This window comes from Caloenas nicobarica, chromosome 1, assembly GCF_036013445.1.
Source record: "Caloenas nicobarica isolate bCalNic1 chromosome 1, bCalNic1.hap1, whole genome shotgun sequence".
NCBI lineage: Eukaryota > Metazoa > Chordata > Aves > Columbiformes > Columbidae > Caloenas > Caloenas nicobarica.
In genome coordinates, this window is record NC_088245.1 from 56,121,587 (window position 1) to 56,143,421 (window position 21,835).

The following is a 21,835-nucleotide window of genomic DNA, read 5'->3' on the forward strand; positions in this document are numbered from 1 at the left end:
TTTTTCATACCTATGGAATGTAAATGCTTTCTGCTTTATTGCTTTCTAGTATTTTTTCTAGCAGGAACAGTAGTTTTGGAAAAGCTGAGGAGTTAAGTTGCAAAAAATTCTTGTGCATTTTAGAGCTGTTCTGGAAAGATAAATGCTTTTTCTATAACTTTTGCTTTTGATTTCAGAAACCGTAAGGAAGAATATCTTCCTTCTTCTTCGGCAGAAAAGAGCATATTGGAGTGTGGCTGCTGGTTTTGCTCAATTACCCCTTAGTGGTGGTTTTCTTTAAGGAAAACCACTGATACTGTTGACCGGTCAAGGCAGGGAAAACCATAAATGTGGCAGCTTTCATCATGGGAAAAAGCTGTTGGAAGGAACAGCCCTTTGCTGTATAAGTCTTGTATGTGAGAACACAGAGTCATGGGCTTGATGCCTAAGAAAGGATTAAGGGAGGATTTCTGAACAGCATTCTCCCTCAAAGTTTTTTGTTTTAGGGCCCTTGAAAACAAATGCAGTTTTTAATGCTGAATAGTATTTCTATCATGCTTCATTAAAGATATAAGTGTGTTTAGAGAAACTTGATTTTCCTCCCATAGTTGCTTCAGCTTCTCTGAGTGGTTCATTTTAATGATCCGTTTTCCATTCTCATTAGATCCTTAGAATGTGCTGACCTGTCATCTGGAGGATTATTTTCTTTCTCCTTTCTGTAAGCAGTTTTTTGTTCATCCTAGGCAGGGGAGGCTGCTCAGACAGAAGTAGTGTCAGAAGAAAACAAAAGTCTCATCTGGACACTACTGAAGCAAGTCCGGCCGGGAATGGACTTGTCCAAGGTCGTACTGCCTACGTTTATCTTGGAACCTCGTTCTTTCCTGGACAAGCTGTCTGATTACTACTACCATGCAGACTTTTTGTCCGAGTGAGTCAATCCTATCTCTGGTTTTCATTCTTTCATTTTTTAAACTAAGGTGGGGTAACCGTGTATACTGAAACATTTGATCTGGTCTCCTTAAACAACATCGTAGACTGCTTAGAGATGGAATGTTTTATCTGACAGTATATCGGTCATCAGATATCCTTGTTTTCTGAAAGCTGACTGCCTGACAGCTCATACGGCACATCTTGAAGTCGGGCCCCTCTTAGTAATTTCATAGCAGTTGCGTTGCAGACATTTCTGGTTTAGCTTTTGGAGACTGGCTAGAAGACTTCTCTAAAATTATGGGTTTTTTTTCCTCTAGGAGGCATATTTAAAATGGTAAAACAGCACTAGTTAACCTTTTTAATATGGTATTAGGTTCCGTTCAGATTTATAGTTGCCTACTCAAATGTAGCTAATAGATTAAAGACTGTAAATTTAAATATTATTCAACTCTGAGTTCTGTATGTGAATATGCCTGTTCTCTAAAGTAGTGTCTTACAAATGGGAGAACTTCAGAGGGTGTGGAACAGGATTTAACGTTACAAAGAACAGACTCAATTATGGAAATATGATTTCCAGTTTTTTGTTTGATTTCCATTTTCACACAATTATTTGAAAAATCTGAATTTGCTGCCATCAAGCTGCAAGTTTTACGGTACTGCAAATCACAAACCCTTTGTTTCAGTCAGCTCCTAGATTCAAGATATATCACAACGATTGATAGCGTGTTAAAACTGAAACAATACTAATATTTGTTCTGTGGGTTCTGTTTGTTTCATAGAGCTGCTCTTGAAGAGAATGCTTACAACCGCCTGAAAAAAGTAGTGAAATGGTATTTGTCGGGATTCTACAAAAAGCCAAAGGTGTCCCCTCACATATTATTTTATCTTTACTGTAGTCACTGTGTCTTGCTTGAGGGCATAGGGATGTGCTGGCTTAAGTTTTTTTCTTTTAAAATTGTATTGTTAAGCATTTTTAAAGGCAAATATAAGTTTTCATTATGTACACAAATGCATCCTGGACCTTTTTGGTCCCTAACCATGCTTAAAATATACTACAGTGAATTGTTTTACTCCCTTGTAGTAGAAGTGGAACTAAACATTTTTGTGATAAAGTTGAGCCAGTTCTATGTTTACAATTCTTCAGTGATACAATAGCATGCTGCAGTTGGAGGATTAATATTTCCACTACTTCATTTAGCTTAAATACTCCTTATAGTCATTCTGGTGGGAAACAGTATTGAAAGAATAAAAGTACCTACTACCTAACTTCAGACAAAAGGTCTGTAATAATTCTCCTACCAAAAAAATCTTACGTTCTGTTTGTCCTTATGTGTAGCCTGGAATAGTTTAGCAGATATGCTAGCTCTGTGCCAGTTTTGTTAGAATGAAGAGCAGAGTAATTGAGCCTAACATTCAAATGATGAAATGAGGTACAATGTACTTTAGCATATATATTATGATTTTTGTGTGTGTGTCTTCAGTGACAGACTGATAAAGTACTTTGAGAGTTCTCTACCAGCATTGTGTGGTTACTCTCTCCTCTATTTTTGTTCAGGGACTAAAAAAGCCGTACAATCCTATACTTGGTGAGACTTTCCGCTGCATGTGGATTCATCCAAGGACGAATAGCAAGACTTTTTACATTGCAGAACAGGTAGCTGCAATAACCAGAACAACTATTTAAAAAAAAATTAGTGTTGCATTTTTGTGCCAGCCAAACAATGTGATAGTTTCAGAAGATGTATTTAAATGTATGAATATTATCCTAAAAGCTCTCCTAGTGAACATAGTTTTTTCACAGATGTCTCTTTTTAGTGTATCTTTGTAGAGAGACAGAGAAAGGTGTTTCCAGCATTTCTGTTCCTTCTTCCTCCAGTAAAAGTCAGGTGCTAATGTTCTTTACTCTTGAAATTCAGTAAGTGTTTACTTGATCTTTACCTCTAAAGATTATAATCACATTTTACGTATATTAACTGTATTCTATTATGGGCAGCTTGAATTTTGCATTCTATTATTATTAGCTTAAGCTTTGTACTATAATGTGTGTTCTTTTTTTTCTTTTTTTTTTTTTTAAATACGTGTTTTTTTCAACAGGTATCACATCATCCTCCAATATCTGCCTTCTATGTTAGCAACCGCAAGGATGGTTTTTGCCTTAGTGGTAGCATTCTGGCCAAATCAAAATTCTATGGTAAATAATGGTTTTTTTGGTTGTACCCTTATTGGGGAGTATAAAATCAGTGCAAATCAACTGTGTTTTGTGGCTGAAAGAAGGCTGGTAGAAGAATCAGGGGCTTGATCATTGTATTGTCCTTCCCTTACAAAGTCTTTGCTACTGGTCTTTGGAATTTTCATTTCTATTTTTGGATTATTTTGGTTTTGAATTGGAGAAGCTGTGTACTATATTACAGCGCCTTCACTAGACAGGAGAGAGTGCTATGCTAAATATACTGCTTTCCTTAATTTTATTGCTCAGTTATTAGGAAATGTTGACTGTTGTCTTGCAGCGTGAGCAATATGATTTTCTATCTTTGAATTTCAGGGAATTCGTTATCTGCCATACTAGATGGAGAAGGACGGCTAACATTCCTCAACAGGGGAGAAGATTATGTAATGACAATGCCATATGCTCATTGTAAAGGTAGTGGGTTTTTTTCATTCTCTAAATGGCAAAGTTATGAGAACAGAAGTTTATAATTCTAAATAGCTCCTTATTCTAAATAGTACACTGTGTTGGATTTGAGTTTGTCATCCGAGTGTTCTGAACATGGGCAACATTGGTGGCTCTAGGCTTCCACGTGTTTTATCGGGACAAAAATGCATCTGTTTAAGCAATTATCTATTTTTTGACACAGATTTTTTTTTTTTTCAGTAATAGTAAAAGCATATATATAGCTCTCTGTCATTACATGGCAATAATTTACTGAGTTGCTTTTATTTTAAAGAACAGTTTTGAGCTTTCCCAATATTTTCCTTGAGTAAACGTAAAAGGCCATGTAGGATCTACACCTCGCTGTGTGATTTGAGTGTAAATCATGACCATTTGTCTTTGGTTTCGCTATGGGAAGTCAGTCAGTAGTTTGTAAAGCCTTCTGGAAGGTCAGTAGTAGTACAAATTAAATTGCAGAATTGCTGATTTTTAAACCATTATTTATTCAGTTTTATCTGCCCGTATATTGTCTGCCAGAATTTCTTTCCAGAAGCATTATAGTCAGCAACTGTAATATTTTCTTCATTTGAGACGTGTGAAAATCAATTAGCAGAATTAGATAATTTGTGTTAATTTGGTAGGCTTTTCTCTTTCCATTGTGCATGGGATGTTTGTAATATTTTGTTGAGATTTTTTTTATGGCTTTGTTGACAAAAATAATACTTCGTAATTAAAAAAGTATATAACATGTATACGTACATTAAAGTCAAATAGGAGGAAGGAAAACTAGTGTGACTAATAAAGCTGATAGGGAGAAAGGTAGAAGAACATGCAGGGAAGGAGAATATGTGTGATGAAAAAATCATATTCGCATATGTATCCAGTGTATGTAAAATATATTCAGTATTTCAAATGGTGGATTGCAGGGGGAAAGAGACTAATAATGGGAAAGAAAGTGTACTCAGCCTTGTCAATCTTGTACTTCCAAAAGTGTTTCGGGAGGTGATCAGTGTTGTCTTTTTGGTTGTCCGTAATTGTCTTCACCTGTGGTCTGTCTGTACACACTGTTTCTGTTCAAGTGAAGTTTTTCTTTGTTGTGGAGTTATTTTCCTGTCTTAGCCTCAGAAGCTTCCCTCCTCCAGTCGTCTCCAATGAGACTAAATACCACCCTTGTCAGAGCCAGCAGCACTCTGCCAAAGATAGGTCTTCGTAAACCATTTTTCCCAGTTATCTGTAATTCATTTAGATCTTTTTTATTTCTGTTTGGGTTATCTTATTTGGCAGAAAGATCATGCTTATCATTAGGAAAGGTCATCTGAAAATATGATTTTTTTTTTTTTTTTCCTCTGGCACAGATATGTTTACTCAAGGAATTGTGCCCAAAGAACTTAAGTTTTTTGTCTTGCTCAGTTACAAAATCTCATTTTTGCTGTCTTTTTTCTCTTGCAGGAATTCTTTATGGCACAATGACCTTAGAGCTTGGGGGAACAGTCAACATCACCTGTGAGAAAACTGGCTACAGCGCAACAATTGAATTCAAACTCAAGGTTAGTAAATGCTGTGAGTAGGCACAAAAAGGAGAATGAGCATAACGATAATTAAAAGAAAATTATTAGGTCACTCCTTAGATATGATCTGATTTAATATGGAATTGTCTTTTTGGAAACTGAGGAATTTTCATTTTAACTGCTACATGTCCAGCTATGTGTGTCTAGCAAATAGTGTTTTGGTTTGTGTTTGGTTGGTTTTGGTTTTTTTGTCTGGCTGGTTTGGTTTTTGTTTGTTTTTTAAAAAACATATATATTGTCATCTCTTTTCTTAATGTGTTCTTCTGGGTCCAAAGGTTTTGACTGAAACACACAGTGCTGTCTTCAGAGATGCAAACATATTGGTGGTTGTATGAATCTTAAGAACAGCTGTAGTGGAGAAAAAGCAGCGGTCTGTCTTATCTCCAGCAGTGACACCAGTGTGTGTCTAAGAAAGTGTAATATACCTTCATGATTTTTAAATCTCTAAAAATGTTCAGGGTCTTTTTAAACCCCTGAAGAGCCCTTGGAGATGAACTCAGACCCAGGTTCCCCTCTTCCATCCTGGGTAAATTTAAGTTGCTCATGACACCTTGAATAAAGATGATGCAAAGGCTTTGGCTAATGTTTGTATGAGCCTAATGCCCAGTGCTAAGCAACAGTTTACATGGCCTATTTTTGCCAGCTGTGCGTGCTGTAGGAGCACCTCCCCGCTCACAAAAGCAAAACAAAGGTTTCTAAACTACTTAGAGGTGGCTTACACTTAAAAATACATTTGCCATCTTTGAGGCAGAAACTGATTTAACACTGAACGGATAGTTGTTAAGAAGTGTGCATGTGGAAACTGTATTCAGTTGAAATTATAGGGGAAACATAAAAGTTAGGAGGCTGTGTTAATTGATATTTTGCCTCATCAGCCCACAGGATACATGTGCAGACTATCAAAAAGGCCAAAAAAATCCCTGGCAATCCCTTTTGTTGTTGCTTCTGCAAGAGTTAATATCTAGTAACAAATGGTCCTTGGCAAAGTGGTGAAATTAGTTTAGCAAATGACTCTTTCCTCCAGGATATCACTGTGCCAGTGTTTTCTGCATAATCTTCCGCATTTCTTAGACAATGGCTTTGTTCAGCAAATCTTTTAAGAAACAACAGCATGAGAGAACAACTTACTGTGGTTTTAGACTTGTTTGGGGGATTAAATAGGCAGAAACTATAATATGAAAAGCCATCACCGCTGTTTATGTCACATTTCATGAATTCACTTTTTTCCTAAACACTAAATGTAAATGCAAAAATAATTTGCTATTACTATAAACATGAAAGCATTTCTTTTTGTTTTGCAGCCTTTTTTGGGTAACAACGATAGTGTTAACCAAATATCAGGGAAAATTAAGCTTGGCAAAGAAGTTCTGGCTATTTTGGAGGGTCACTGGGTAAGTAGTGAGTGACTTTTTATAAATTCTAGCTGATAGTTGAGACAGGTGAAAATATAACTTAGTTACAAAAAAGGCTCAAGTTTAAAAAAAAGAGTTGATTAAGTACCATTTTTACAGAAATTATCTGTTTAGAGTTAGTCCTCAAGAAGGTATAGAATCAATATAATGTTACTTGCAACTGTTAAAAGGTGGAAAAGTTGTGTACACTTGAGTAGTCCAGGAAGAAAATACATTTCAGCTTGTGAAATATTTTTAGTATATGTGTTAGAACTATGAAGAATTGTTATGGCACCAGCATGAAATGTTTAAACTTGTTTCAGTTCTGGCGAGATGATACTGACACTTCTGGGTTTTGGACACGGTAATGCTTCCACTGCATCTGTGTTCCAAGTTAGAACTAGCACAGAGTGCAGAAATTTAATTTTAAAGTTAGAATATTTAATTATTCTTAACTACGTGCATCCAAAAGAAAATAAATTCTTGTTACAAATATAAATGCTTATTCCTCCCTTTTGTATTATTGTGACACTGTTTGAGATTATTACAATTAAGGCAACTGAATTATATATGTGCTGCAGGACAGTGAAGTTACTATTAGCGACAAGAAGACAGATGTTTCAGAGACATTTTGGAACCCAACATCTGATATCAAGCAGCGTAGATTACCTAGATACACAGTGAAGTTTGAAGAGCAAGATGACTTCGAGTCAGAGAAGTAAGTTCACTTTAGAACCATGTATTATGATTTTGACAAAACAAAACTCATCATCTTCTACAAATTATGAACAAATCATTATTTATTTCTTTCTTGTGTTTGCTGATATTGGTCTGTAAAACAAGAAAGCTACACTGTTAAATAAACGATCATTATTTACCAGTCTTACAATCATGGAAACTCTTGATGGAAATGTAGATAAAACATATTACAACATAGTAATATTCTGTTTAGAGGTCGGTCCATTTAATTAGCCTATAATTAAGGAAATATTTATAATTATTTCTGTCAACCAGATTGTAACTCTCTATATTGCTCGTTTGTCAGGCTTTGGCAACAAGTGACAAGAGCAATAAATAATAAAGACCAAACAGAAGCTACTCAAGAGAAATACGTCCTGGAAGAAGCTCAGAGAAAGAGTGCCAAAGAGAGGAAACTGAAGGGTGAAGAGTGGACGTGCAAGCTGTTCGACCAGGATTCAGTCACAGGAGAATGGCACTACAAATATGCTGAGTGAGTCCTGAGGTGTTTGTAATAAAAACTGCTTTTTAAATGCTTGGTAGTGTTGCTGAGCCTCTTCCTGTGGTTTCAGGAACAAAAGACCTCAGATAAATGGCTGAATTCAAACTTGTGAAATACGCATTGCTGCCTGATATTTATATATTTTAATTAATGTGAATAATTTTTAGCTGAACTTGATGGCCCTTTCAGTGTTGAAAAGGCAGTGATTGCTAATGCAGCAAACCATGTTTCATGTAACCATTGCAATGGGCTTTTTCTGTTTTATCTTTATGGTTATGTGTCTCTACCAATCTGTGCTATATTCTTGAGTTTCTTGGACTTGGTGTTTTGGGATGCATTGGCTCCTTTCTCCCCTGCGCCCAGACTGACCAGAGCAGCTACCCAGATTGTCCCAGGCTGGAAAATATGGTACATACGGGCATACCAACTGGAAATCAGAAAATCTAGTGTCTGGAATCAGAAAAGCCTGTGCTTAGTTGAACTGAGCTGTTTGTTATATGTTAGAATAACTCTGAGAATTACTGATTTACAGCAATGGTTAATGCTGGGACCAGGTGTCTCTGCTCAGCTGTCAAATATGCCCTGCGCACGTGAGCATCTGTGAATCTCTTTGTGTGACGATCTGGATCAGAAGATGAAGATGTAGCTGGGATGCATTCTGTGTTCTCACCAACTCTTGCAAAAGTCAGCTTGGAGCTGAGCCCTTTACCTACTGATGGTTTTCACAGAACACCCACATTCTGCTGATTCTTTTTCAATACCCAGCACACTTCTATATTGCAGGGATTGTAAATATAAAATATCCGAAGATGATACACTCCGAGTTAAGTAATTCTGAAGCCATGGATGCTGGAAGCATATTCCCATGGCTGAACCTAGGAACCCTTCACCTTTTTGTACACGAACGGCAATATTTGGGCAGTGGCCTAAGTGCAAGTATAGTGAAGAGTACAAGAATCCCAAGTATTCTTCATGTCTCCTGCAAATTTGCAACTCGGAGGTTTCCTGGAACCAAGTAGAGATTCTGGGTATTTGGCAACCCCCAGTAGATTTATTTTACATAAATTTCCTTGGATTCTTCTTAAGTTTGTACAGACTTTCACCACCCAAGACATCCTGAAGCAGGGAATCCCTCAACTAGACTAAATGCTCTGTGAAACACCCTCTCTTGGTTTAAACCTTCTAGTGCCGTTGAAGCCTCTTCCTCTCGGCTGAATTGCGAATAGTCCAGCTGAATGACTGCCCATCCTGTTGAACCCTGTGTAAAACCACCGGGAAGAGTACTGCACTTTAAATCTGTCAGGTCTTAAAAGCTGCAGGGGACAGTCTTATCTTGTTAATCTGTGTTTTTTCTTGTCTCCTTGTGGTTCAAGGATGTGCCACAGAAATTTTGCTATGTGCTAGAAAGCAGACTGTGCTCTCAGCAATCCGTGGAAGAAACTTCTGTCTCTCTTTACACATGTAATGCCAGCTCATCACTGGGTCCATGTAGAGAGCAGTCTTTTACGCTTACTCTGAAAGATGTGTTCAGTGAGCTGTGGCATTTGTTGAGGTATCTGGATTATGGATTTAGGCATCTGGATTACAGATACAAAAGACCTTTGGGAGCGCAATGCTGAGTCCTTATCCAGTTACCTTGGATTACGTTTAATTCAAGTCAGGTTAAGTTAAGATGGAAACGCAGGTCTATGTTCACAATATCTGAAACAGCTACGAACGTTTTAAAAGGCATACAAGAAGAGATGGGAGGAAATCCACGCTTAATCTACTCTCACTAAAGCTGTGCATCAGAATGATCTTCATGCAGCTGACTTGGAGTTTTTATCCTGAAAAGGCTGCCATCAGTAGGGATGTCAGTCTTTGGCTGCTTGTTGATCCCCAGTGAGCTATGTTTCTTTTGCTTGATTTCTTTTTTTTTTTTTTCTTTTTTCTTTAATTCTATATCAACCTGTACTTGGAAAAGCACTCTTAAAAAATCAGAACAAGCAAACTGTGTGTAGCTCATTAGTGCCTCTTGAAACCAGTCTTGATTGCCATTGGCCACCTTGGGATGAAAGTATGTTTTAAGTTACTGATCTTTAACCTCTCCTTCGTAGGCTTCTTTCAAAAGGAGAAAAAAAAAGGCATTCCAAAATAATAATAATTTTTAAAATCCTCTAATTTCCCTGTAGTTCTAAAATAATAACTGTACATTAAGCAGAAAATATCCCCGTGTTTGACAAATACATATCACTAGCCAGATAAATTAATAATTATACTGTTGGTTAATACAGTAGCTTGTGCTCTTACCAGCTGGCTGAGAGCTTGACCTGGATGTGAAGTTTATTGTTTTGGCTCTCTTGACCCTTCAGGTTAGGACTGGGCTAGAAGTGGAAGATAAGATCACTTATTTTATGTCTGACTTCTGCATAGGGAGAGAGAGCTGTAACCTGTTCATACTGAATAGCTTTTGAGAAGGAAAATATTTCTTATTTAAATCGTTGTGGTATTAATCACTTATATTCACTTTGTCTAGTACCAGACCATGGGACCCTTTGAATGATGTGGTCCAATTTGAAAAAGATGGCACCATCCAAACAAAAGTTCGACACCGGACACCAATGGTATGTTCCAGTTGTCTTAGCAGGGGCAGCAAGATCCAGGGGCATGGATATATTGCATTATTTGTATAAAAGTCATCAAAGCATTGGGAGCAATGGCACATACTAGTGTTATCCTACAAAAATGTAGTTTACTCTGTCCATAGTCTTTCACTTCAGTGTTGTGTCCTAAGCGGGAGAGATGACTTGATTGAGTGAGAATATAAAATACACAAACTTGATCTCAACAGTTTAATGACTTATCCCTTAAATGGGAAGATGCACAAACTTCAGACTGCTTTTAAGTATTACTATTAGAATATGCTGCTTTGCTACAGTTCTCGTTCTTTGGAAATAATTCGTAAGTTTATCAATTGTAGGTTAGTGTTCCAAAAATCAAACGAAAGCCAGCCAGTCAGAAGAAAGGGGAATGTGGTTTCTCATCCCCGGAGCCTGATAACCAGGATTCCTCAGGGAGTGAAGGTAGGAGAAGATACATTTGTATACAGAAATAATAAATTTATCTGTCAGTGAAACAGTTCTCTAGTGACACATACTTTTCTTATCTCAATGTTTTTATTATTAAATAATGCATGCTTTAGATCCTTTTTCTATCCAATGTGAAGCACATTCTGGGAAAACAAAAGAAGCAGAATGTCTCATGGTTTTAATTGCAAACTTTCCTGTCCTTTTAAACATCAGTATGTAGTGCAGGTAGGCTTAAGTGCTGCATGTATTTAGTACCTGGGGGGAAAAAAAGCGTGTAGACTCTTTTATTTCTTAAAACAAGATGAATTGCTTTAATTTGTAGATCAGTATGTTGCTAGAAGGCAGATTTTTGTTGTTGGTAATGCTCACAGAAATTAAACAATACGGTGAGTGTTTTAAGGTACTTTAAGCACTTAACTTGCTGTCCTTGTGCACCACAGGAGACTGAAATAAAGCTTTAGTTGTCAACAGAAGCTTAGTTAGAAAACTCCTCATTTTTGCAGCTAGTTTAGTTTGTCTTTAGTACTTCGTTCCTTTTTGTGACTTAACAGTCACTTCTGTGAATGACATCTCACTGTTCTATCTTTCTAGCACAACTTCTGAAGCATAATACAAGAACAAGGAAAAAAGGGGCAGACCTTGGTGAGCTGCAGAGTGCCATTGAATCTATAAAGGAAACACAGGAAGACATTAAGAGGTAGTACTAAATAAAATGCTCTGAAACAGTTTAGAGCATACTAATTTTCTAGCTTTTTTTCCTTGGAGGCTGGTGTGTATCTTCCTCCTTTACAGCCTTAATATTTTAAACTACCCTTCTTCCCAAATGTTGATTGCTCATTGATGTTTTGTAATTTTCCTCAAAAACCGTCTTCTGTAGGAAGCCCTAACATACTAAAAAATGCCTAATTGTCTTGATTGTCATTTACAGGATATTATTTTCTATCTTACAGGGACATTATGGCTCTACGAAATAGAGTCACTTCTAATTCATCACCTGTGGACTACCATTTCTTGCAGTTTAAGCACTATGTCTTCATTTTGCTCCTGGTTCTGCTACAGCTTATCATTAATTTCTTGTTGAAATAGGAAGCGTGAACAAGGGCCTTTCTGAACTGGAATGATCAAACTGTTAACTGGGGACCATATTTTAGGCTGGACTTTAAATGATGCAATATTATCTAAAAGAGCCCTGTAGCAACAACTTACAGAACTTTGCCTCAGCATCCATGGTTCAGAATCATACTCCCGTCTACCCAGTTGAAGTAAGAATCGTGTAAGTGCCAGTACACTCTTGCTCCTGGTGTGTGCCTCTGTCTCGCAGACATACGACATCAGCCTTGTGTTTTATATCATGTCATACACTGTTCTGACGAATCTCCACCACAGCATAGATGAAGTTAAAAAAATCAGAGGTCAGACCCTGTAGGTAGGATGTGATTCCTGTTATGGTAGAATGATAAATGAGCATACTTTGTTACATTTAAACTTACCGGGTTTGTAACAAAGGAACTTTTGAAGTAGCCAACAGTTTTTGTAAATGGCTTTGGGTGTTTGGGAATAAACTTTTGTTTAAGGTCAAACAAATACATTGTTATACAAAGGTCACCAGTGTTAGGAACTGGCAAGTAAAAAGCTGAAGTCTTTGGGAATTCTGCAATGTAATGTCCTTGATTTGTTTGGAAGTATGACAGTTTTTATCCTGAATTACTACAGTGGCCTGTAAGCCAGTTGTTTTATTTTTATAATTTTAGAACTTCAGATCCTTCATAAAAACATTCCTGCATCTACTGTACAGAGCACATTTTTAACAGTACAGCACCTGGGAAGGTACTGTCTTGGTCCATTCTCTGTCATGAATTGCAAATGTCAAGGATTTACAGTATGTTTGCAAGTTTTGATAAATCTACGGCTTTGGCTTAACGTTTTTGTATGGCCATGTCACAGTAAGCAGACAGACTGCTGGTGCCAGGACTCTTTCTTATTTTTGAAACCAAATGTGAAGAGGCAAAGGTGTTTAGTATGTACCTTGAGTTGAACATCCCAAAACACAGATGAGGTACAACAGGACTCGGGCACCATCATGAGTTCATTTGTAAATGAAAATGTGAGTGTTTGCAAGGAGAAAGTCTTCAGAAATTGTGAGATGGCTTAACATATCAAAAGGAATGAGAGCGAAACCCCAAGTCTTTGTTAAATTCCTCCTTACTGCTCTATATCCTACGTAACAGAACACGCGGATGCATGTACTCATTATGCTGTAGCCATACAAATTCATGTGAAGCTTAAGTTTCAATTTAAAACCAGGGTTTCTAACGTTTCTATTTGAAGAAATAGATGCATGTATAGAACATGTAAAATTCCAGCAAAAAACTTAGCGCCAGTGTTCATCTGGTGAATTCCTGGTGCCAGTTAAGCGTACCAAGTCAAAAGGGGGCTGTAGTATCGTAAAGGTGCTCTCAGTAACCCAGATGAGACAACAGGAGGACGAGCGGCACGACACAAAGGGCAGCCAAGTTTGTTTTCAGAGTGTCCTCTCAGAAATCAAATCCATCCCGGGCAGTGGAACGGTTCAAAGGTCACGTTTGGCTTTTTGTCATGGCCCAGTTATTCCCCTGCCTTGGGCAGCCTCCCTGACTCTCCAGGTGATCTACCTTTCTGTTCTGCACCAGCCTCACTCAGTATTTAGTGAAAATATTATTTACTTGTAGTTTATCAGCCTAGCTCAGACAGTCCTGTGGCTGACATCTTCACACACCTCCCTTTCTCTTTTACCTTTCCCGTTCTTTGGGCCTCAGTTACATAGAAGTTTTTTGCTTAAGCAGTCAACTCCGGCTTACTTCTTACAGCCTCATATTAGCATAGTTTGGTCGTGAATCACTTTCTGGAATGTGGTACCATAACCAGAGTGATCTTGTATACGTGGGCAAGACCAAACTGGATTGAACTTCTATTATATCTACAGCTGATGGGATAAAATTTGTGAATATAGAAAGTCCCTCACTGTTTAAACAAAACAAAGTGCTTAAGTCAAGTCTCTAAACAGAAACTGAAGTTGTAAACCATGTATAAAATGGCATAAAGAAAACAGAATGTTATAGCATTAATTTAATGTTCTCAGCCTGGAATTGGGCCATTCAGTATCGCATTCAGATGTCAAAACTTCACCTGTCTTAAGATCCATTATAAGCCTTTAAACATACTCTGTACATGGGACTAATGCAAGAGGAAGAGTCAGAATTTGGGCAGTAACTTCACTCCCCTAAAATAATACTCTGCTAAATTTGTGGTGCTGGAACTCTTGACTGATAGTTACAAGCTTTTATCTCCCTTGTAAATAGAAATGTCCTTCTGCCCTTTTCATGTTGATTTTTTAAATCGTTTCTATTCGAGGTCAGTTAATAACACAGTCTGCATGTATTTTTACACAGACCGCATGGTAGTGAGTGTAGATTTGACCCAGCCAGCTGGTTGGCAGCACTGAGTTGGACAATGTCAGACTAAACACAGACTCTGTATCTGAAATTCATGCTCAGCTCAAGATAAGTAAAAGACGAACAGAGCGAGACAAAATGCCTGTGCTTGTTTTCCCTTTCACCTTTTTTTTTTTTTTTTAGAGTTTAATTCTTTTGCGAAAGTGGTTTTACTGATGATAGAGGAAGGTAAAGAATATACAATGAAAGTTTTTGAAAAAGTAAAATTGCAGACTTCTGCCTGACTGTATGGTTAGATAACTTAAATTCTAAAAAGTACATCAAACACCGAGTAATTCCTGCTTTGCTGGCTTTTGCATGATGTTCCCTTATGTGAACAGAAAAAATTTCTTGCCTGATTTTTACAGTACAGCTGGTCACAGGCATGTCTGAAGCCTTTCCTTTAGCACATTATTGCTGTCCTCTGTAACCATGATGTGTAGCTGATCTTGAATATTATGGATTTAAGACTGAGCTCTGCACATAGCTATAAAAATTGATTGTACAGTTTGTGGATATTTGAGGGCTGTGGCCTCCTACTAGATTTTTAAATTCAAAACAGCACTTGTTTTCAGATTTGATTTACAAATCTTGTTTTGTTTGTTTGTTTTTTTCTTGTATGGGAAACATTTTCAGCATTTGTTGCCATGTGGTTTTGTTGTTTTGTTTTGTTTTTCAAATACACTCTAAGCCTTTAATTTGCCATTTAGGTACAGATTGCCTAGTTAGGTAGAGCTGACCTAAGGTAAGAAAAAGTAAATATGCCGTGTGAAATGTAGCTAGTATCAGTTTCAGCAGTATATGATGTTTCTTGCATTTCACATGTTGATTCCTTTTAAATATTTGATGTTACTTAATGAGGGTATAGCCTGGTTGTTTCCCCACCCCACTCTCTCAAATTATTTGGCAGGTCCCATAAAATGTACTGACAGTTTCCTTTTTTTTTTTTTTTTTTGGTTGGTTTGTTGTTCACTGCCCACTTGTGCCTTTGGGATTTATTTTTTTTTTTCTTTTTTGCTAGACGGGTGTTTATGAAACAGACTTTGGATTCAATGTGTTGTAGTTTCTTGAAGGCCATTACTTCACCACTGTTTGTGTAAATAACATATGACAAGGCTTCTGTACATCTGTAAGTTTTAATTATTGTTATTTCAAGGGTATCCTCAAAATCACAGAAAATTTAGCAGATATTCAAGTATTGTAAACAGTGCCTTCTTGACGGGTTTCGTGCTGTTCTGAGACGTGTGAAGAAGTTTTGTCAAGTTTGTGCCATATGTAACATCTGACCTTTTCTGAGGGCTTCTGTGTTTGAAAACTGATTTTCCTGGTTTTTCCTTTGAGGAAAAAAACCCCACAAAACTATTAAAACACATTAAATTTTTCCCTCTTCTGGCTGGTGAGCCACGGGTGGAGTATTTCTGTTGATTGATACTACGGAGCCGCAATGCTTTGTGGTATTACTGAAACAGCCGTAAGAAAACAGATTCTTTCGGCTTCATTATTATTATTTTTATTTTTACCTGCCGCCGCCCCGGTCCTGTCCGGGGCCCCGCGCTGCCCCAGGCGGGAACATGAGCGCTCAGCACACGGGGCCCGGCTGCCCCCGTGCGTTCGGGGCCCTGGGGCAGCACCGGGCGGCGGCAGCGGCGCCGTGCCCGGGCCGGGCTGCAGCTCCCTGAGGCCGCGCCGCGCGCCCTGCGCCGCTGCGGGCCGGCCGTCCCCTCACGGCACGGCGCACGCGTCCTCCTCAGCCATTGGTGCGTGGGGCGGAAGGGGCGGGGCGGCGGTTGCCATGGCGCGGCGGCCGGAGCCGGGGCGGCTGGCGCAGGAGGCGGCGGCGCTGGCGGGCGCGGTGCGCGGCGCCCTGGGGCCGCGGGGCGGGCGGGCGCTGCTGCTGCGTCCCACCGGGCAGGCGCTGCTGACGCGGGACGGGCGGCGCCTGCTGGAGGCGCTCAGCCTGGAGCCGCCGACGGCCAGGTACCGGGGCGGGGCCGGGGCGCGGGGCCGGGCGGGGCGCGGATCCGCCTTAACCGCCCGTGTGCCCGCAGGATGATGGCGGCCTGCGCCTGCAGCCACCGCGCCGCGACGGGGGACGGCGCCAAGACGTTCGTGGTGCTGCTGGCCGGCGTGCTGGGCGGCCTGCGGGCGGCGGGCGGCGGGTCGCGGCGGGCGCTGCGGGCCTTCGAGGCGCAGGTGCTGGAGCGGGCCGTGGCGCGGGGGCTGCGGCGGCACCTGCGCTCGGCTCTCCCCGGGCGGCAGGCGGGGGCGGGCGCCCTGGAGCCGCTGCTGGACGCCTACCTGGGCGGCCGGCTGGGGCCCGGCGAGCGGCGGGTCCTGGCGCGGCTGTGCTGCGAGTTCTGCCGGCTCTGCGCCCCGGCCGCCGCCCCGCTCTGCCCGCAGGTCCTGCGCCTCGTCGGCCGCCGGTTCGCGGAGCTGCACGCCGCCGTGGCCGGGCTTCCCGTGGCGAGCTCCAGGGTCGTGCCCGGGCTCGTCCTCCGCAGGGACTTCGCGGCATACTGCCCGGCGGGAGGGGAGCTGCGGGCCCTGCTCGTCACCGAGCCCCTCCGGCCCGCCCTGGCGGCCCCCGGCGTCGAGTTCGTTGTCGACTCCGAGGGTCAGTATCGGGCCTCGCTGTGCTGGATCTCAAGGAGGACAGAAGCCTTAATGAGCCACTTGCAGAGCAACAACATTAAGCTGTTGCTGTCACACGTGAAGCAAGACGAAGTAGTTATACACTATGCAAAATTATACGGTGTATCTGTGGTAGAGTGCTTATCATCAGAAGAAATGGCCCTTATCTGTGAAATCACAGGAGTCTCACCTTGTGCACCCTTTGGTGACAACATACACAGAGAAATCACTGAAGCTGCTCTGGCAACGTTTTGCCAGCCCTTGTTGCTGGGCTCACAGAGATGCGTTCACATTGGTTTCACCGGTGTGTCTGCCTTTCAACCTCATTGCCTGATTCTGTGTGGGCCGGTCGCTGGTGTTAATGAGCAACATGCTGCTGCTTTACAAGGGGCATTTACAATGCTGCAGCAGCTCTTCAAAACGGTTGATCAGAGGGAGGAACGCACAGCAGAAGGTGAAAGCCAGAATGGAGCTGCAGAGGTTTGCAACTGGCATTCTTCAGCTACTCAGAAGCAAGGCATGATAGAAAATATTTCTGGTAGCAGTAATCAGGTTTCTGAACAACAAGAGAAAACACAAATGGAAGAAGCAGAGACAGGAATTACAGGCCCTGCTTTGCAGGGAAGTGAAAATCAAGCATGTGTGCAAACAGACTTGCATATACTCTCAGATCCCATCTTGCACATCGAAGAATTTAACATTGCCACAGAGGGAGATGGATCTTCAAGAGATGGACAGAAACCACATAAAAAATGCGAGCATCCAGGTGACATGTTCGACAACTATCAAGGTGACTCACTTGTGGACAATCAAAAGAATTACAGTGCTGCCGTATCAGCAGCAGCTAGTGCTAATACAGTCACTGCATGTGAATGCCTAGATGTTGGCAAAGATCTAGAGAAAACAAGTTGCAATATAGTTCCATTTAAACATGAAAAGAGTTGTGCAAGCGTTGCATGGAATTATTCCAGCTCCCTCATAGAAGCAGGATCAGTTTTGCCAGTAGGAGGTTACTTTGAAATCCTGTTACATTATTATATTTTGTACTATGCAAAACAGTTTCAGCCGTCAGAGGTAACTGTCGTAGCCAATGTAGTTGCTGATGCTTTGCTAAGTATTCCCAAGTCCTTATACGGGACAACAGAACAAAACAGCTTTACCAAATTTTATCTTGAAGTCATAAATGCACTTAGGAAAAATCAGCCACTGCCTGTGAATGAGAAAGGCTTAGAACTGGTGTATTGCAAATACCGGTTAGTCACTTCAGTTCTTCATTGTGTTACAGAGCTGCTTTCCATAGATTTAATAATTGGTGTTAGGCGGCCACTGCCGAAAATTGAGGATAATGACTCAGAAGATGACTTCTGAAATAACTAATAAAGAATGGTTTTGATTATGTGTTTTTCTGTGTCATCAAATAGACGTGTGTCAAAATTCAGTGATAGAGACTAAAATATTTCTTTTTAGGCCCAGAAACTTACCACAGTTCTTTCCTCTTAGAAGAAAAGGAAAGGAAAAAAAAAGGCTGACCAGCTGAGATTAGTGGAAAACTGACTTGTGAACAGCAAGTTTGAAGTTTTTAACATGGGAAAGTGTAGCTTTTCCACTGCAATTTTCCACTAGAGAAGATCTGCAATGCCTTTTCCATCCACATGCAGAGGATCTGGGGTACATTCCAGCCAAGGGTGAACTTTGCCTCTTTTGGAGGTTTGAGTATTTATGCAAGTCAGATGTGATTTGTTTTCCTGGTGTGTTAGAAGTTGCCAGTGAGATGAGCCATTAAACTTGCAAGTTTTAAGCAAGGGGTTTTTTTTAGCCTCCATATTAGGCTGGCTTGAATGTTATTTTAAATAACAAGATTTTTCTACATTTTGTGGGTTTTAATATAATGAGGAAAATATAACTCTTGTGAGCCTGTTCAGCACTGGGGCAGGCAGTGGTGGGCTGCTGCAGTATATCCCAATGAAGAATTTTCTTATTTGGTAAGAGATGCAGCATTTTTGCCTTCAATTGAGTTTGCTTCAGTCAAACTTGTAGAATTAAGTATAATATCGTGACTGGCTGGCATGCGCTCTGGCAAATGAGTTTACGTGACGTTACTTAGTTGTGCTGCAACTATAAAAGGCTGTGTCATCATGGGACAAGTACACAGGCAATAATGCATTTTTTTGTGAAAAACCTGAGGCAATGTTTCACTTCAGACTTTGATCATTTGGGATTTTATTCTGGGTTTGTTTCTTTGTATGATTTTGGTTTTCTTCTTCTATTCTTCTTTCCCCTCCTGCCAGGATTTTCACCTTAATAGGGTTTGCTTTAAGCACAGTGTCACCTGGATGTCAACATACCTCCCTTTCTGCTGTGTCCTAAAAACTACAGGTGTAGTGGGGGAGGTTTTTGAGTAACTGAGCAGCTGCAGCTGATAATGGTATCACATTAGTTCTCTCTGTGCCATGGCCAGTATTGTATAATACTTGGAATAACTGGATTTTTTTTTAATCTGCCATTAAACAAAATTTAGTGAGGATATTTAAAATCGTAGGCATACACCATCTTTATCTGCTATACCTGAGATGATTATAACTGAAAAACAGATTTTGTTTCACCATTAATTTATGCTGTTGCTTTCCCTTCTTCGGTTTCTTCAGAAGTCTATTGAAGTTGTTTCAGGTGTTTTGGCAGCAATGTTTTGTATAACTATGACATCCTGTTGAAAGTTTATATGTATTCTTGGTAATATAAAATACTGTTTGGTTTGTTTTGTTTTCCTGACTAATACAGTTTTACGGACATCTGCATATGAAAAACACTGAAGCTCAGTGTTTGCTAGAGTGATTTCTTTAATGAAGGACTAGAGACGGTAATTCTCTTTTTTTTTAAGGATGATTTTTGGTGGGTGCAGAGGTGGGGAAGAATTAAACACGGAGGATGGAAAAGAAAATCATGTTCTTGCTGTTACCACATGCTTTCGGTAGCTGCTTCATGTGACGGGTCCAGTGCAACTGAAGAGAAATCTGGGTTGTGGAAGAGCCGGTGTCCAAGGGCAGCTGTCTACAGTTGTCTACAGAAGCTGGTTTTGTATTCCACAGTTGGGTATTCCCTAAATACAGGTAAAATACAGGGAATACTGTATTATTTCACATTATTTTATACCGTCAGCACATCTACACGCTCACAGATTTACTGCAGTTCCTTGAAAAAGATCAAAACAAAAATATTTTGTTATGTGGATGGCATTCTGGCTGTTCAGTTTAAATTGTGTCATTCCTATCATTGAGAAGAAGAAAGTCCAAAAAATTTATGATTCACAAAACTCTTAGTTTTGTATGCCAGAGATGAAAGGGAGAATTCTAAAATGACAATAAAACTTTTTTTTTTCTGACTTGTTTCTGATGAAACCTCTCGAGTCTGAAGGCCCGTGGAATCAGGAGCTGCATGTCATTGGCTTCTATGTCCTTTTATATTTTATGAATGATCAGTTTTCCCATTTGAACTACCAATTCCCTGTTTTCTGTGGAGAGCTGAGGACATGGCATGGCCTTTCCCTTGGGGAGGAATGTCCCCTCTCTGCCCTGGACTGCTGGGGTGGATGCTTGTTCAGGACATGATTGTTTTGTTTCCAGTCCTGGAGTCCAAGCGCATTATGAGATATGCACCGGTTCAAGGAAAAAGAAAGGTGTTAACTTAGTCTTCGAGGAGAAGAGCAGATTTACTTCTGGATTCAGCTCTTTCTTACCTTTATAGGAGTCTTCTCCAGTAATTAGCCTGGAGGTATAATCATGACTGTTAGGGAATAGACTGCCTTTGCTTATTGAATTATTTGGTATACTACTTCTTATAGAACTTGGTTAGAAACTGCTTGTATAGAATTTTCTTAGTGTAAGGAAGGTTGCTTAGCTTAACTTCTGCAAGCTGTGAGCCTTTGAACTTTGTGCTTCAGTAAATAAAAAAGGCCTCAGAGTCTTCAAGCTGGAAGATGAGGGAAGCAGCATCCCTGGAGATAAGTAAAAAACCAGAATGGCATCTAACAGAAGAATATTTTGATTGTTGCCAAAAACTTACTTTCTCCAGCTATAGGTGCAAAATAGCAACTGAAGGTCAGAACTTCGATTGACAACCCCCCAGATGAAAATTAAGAGATCCAGTGAAAAGTGAGCAGACCCCAGATTCTAATTTTGCTGTTGCTCTGGAGTGACACAGGGGATGGGGGCTTGGATTGTGGGAGTATAATTGTCCAAGTTATTTTCAGCAGAAGATCCCTCTTTAGGAGGCACCAACTTGAGCTGCTCTACACTGTACCTTGCAAATAAATTGTGTATTTTAGAAGAATTTCTGGAATCTATGACTGAGTCTCTGCTACAGGAAACCTAGGGAACGAAACTTCCTTAACAATGACCTAATCTTAGGAAATATTTGGGGATCACTGCGGCCCCTCTACTCTGCGTTCTGGGCTGGGGTCTGGGCGCCGTCCTGGCCCTTTCTCCTCTGCTGAGGTTTCCAACCCAATTCGGCAGCTGCCTCCCAACTGCAGAAGCTGCAGTGACCCAGTCACTCTGCTCAGGCTGTTACTACTCATGCATACCTGGGCCTTAGGTATGGAATTATTCATGATGTCTTGCGGCTGTCCCAAATTTTAAAGCTATCTCTAAATGTAGCTTGCCCTTTGACAGGTGACATGGGGATGATTCTAAGAGTGATGTCTTGACATGGTGGCAGGGACGAAAGGGTTACCTGGGGCAGCTTGGGGGAACATGTTTACTCGGTCAAAACCACAGGGAGTGGTATGTTTGGGCATGCACTGAGGTTGTAAAAGCCTATGGGTTTTCCTTCTTGCACTGTTTCCCAGAGATTATTTCTATTATTTTTATATTTCTAAATATGGATTGGCTTCCATGCAAAGTTAAAGTTGGG

The 21,835-nt window shown here is 40.3% G+C and overlaps 2 protein-coding genes across 3 annotated transcripts in view; both read left to right on the plus strand.

Annotated features, from left to right (window-relative positions):
- Positions 1-15,682, plus strand: part of OSBPL8 (oxysterol binding protein like 8) — a 99,396-nt gene extending 83,714 nt beyond the window's left edge. For both annotated transcript variants that reach the window (XM_065634730.1, XM_065634739.1), the window contains 13 exons: positions 723-907; positions 1,689-1,770; positions 2,465-2,563; positions 3,004-3,100; positions 3,452-3,550; positions 5,009-5,106; positions 6,429-6,518; positions 7,100-7,236; positions 7,564-7,749; positions 10,274-10,361; positions 10,718-10,820; positions 11,418-11,523; positions 11,777-15,682. In XM_065634730.1, the coding sequence (XP_065490802.1) occupies positions 723-907; positions 1,689-1,770; positions 2,465-2,563; positions 3,004-3,100; positions 3,452-3,550; positions 5,009-5,106; positions 6,429-6,518; positions 7,100-7,236; positions 7,564-7,749; positions 10,274-10,361; positions 10,718-10,820; positions 11,418-11,523; positions 11,777-11,912 (1,506 nt within the window). In that variant the 3' untranslated portion in view covers positions 11,913-15,682. The remainder of the gene's footprint in view (positions 1-722; positions 908-1,688; positions 1,771-2,464; positions 2,564-3,003; positions 3,101-3,451; positions 3,551-5,008; positions 5,107-6,428; positions 6,519-7,099; positions 7,237-7,563; positions 7,750-10,273; positions 10,362-10,717; positions 10,821-11,417; positions 11,524-11,776) is intronic.
- Positions 15,683-16,088: 406 nt separating this feature from the next.
- Positions 16,089-20,806, plus strand: BBS10 (Bardet-Biedl syndrome 10). The gene is made up of 2 exons (XM_065648012.1): positions 16,089-16,273; positions 16,345-20,806. Exons 1-2 carry the CDS (start codon positions 16,089-16,091, stop codon positions 18,293-18,295), a joined length of 2,136 nt encoding a protein of 711 aa, XP_065504084.1. The 3' UTR covers positions 18,296-20,806.
- The last annotated feature ends 1,029 nt before the right edge of the window (positions 20,807-21,835 follow it).

Coding starts and splice junctions, on each gene's coding strand:
- BBS10 (XM_065648012.1), top strand. CDS start 16,089: ATGGCGCGGCGGCCGGAGCCGGGGCGGCTGGCGCAGGAGGCGGCGGCG. Junction 16,274..16,344: donor CTGGAGCCGCCGACGGCCAG/GTACCGGGGCGG, acceptor GTGTGCCCGCAG/GATGATGGCGGCCTGCGCCT.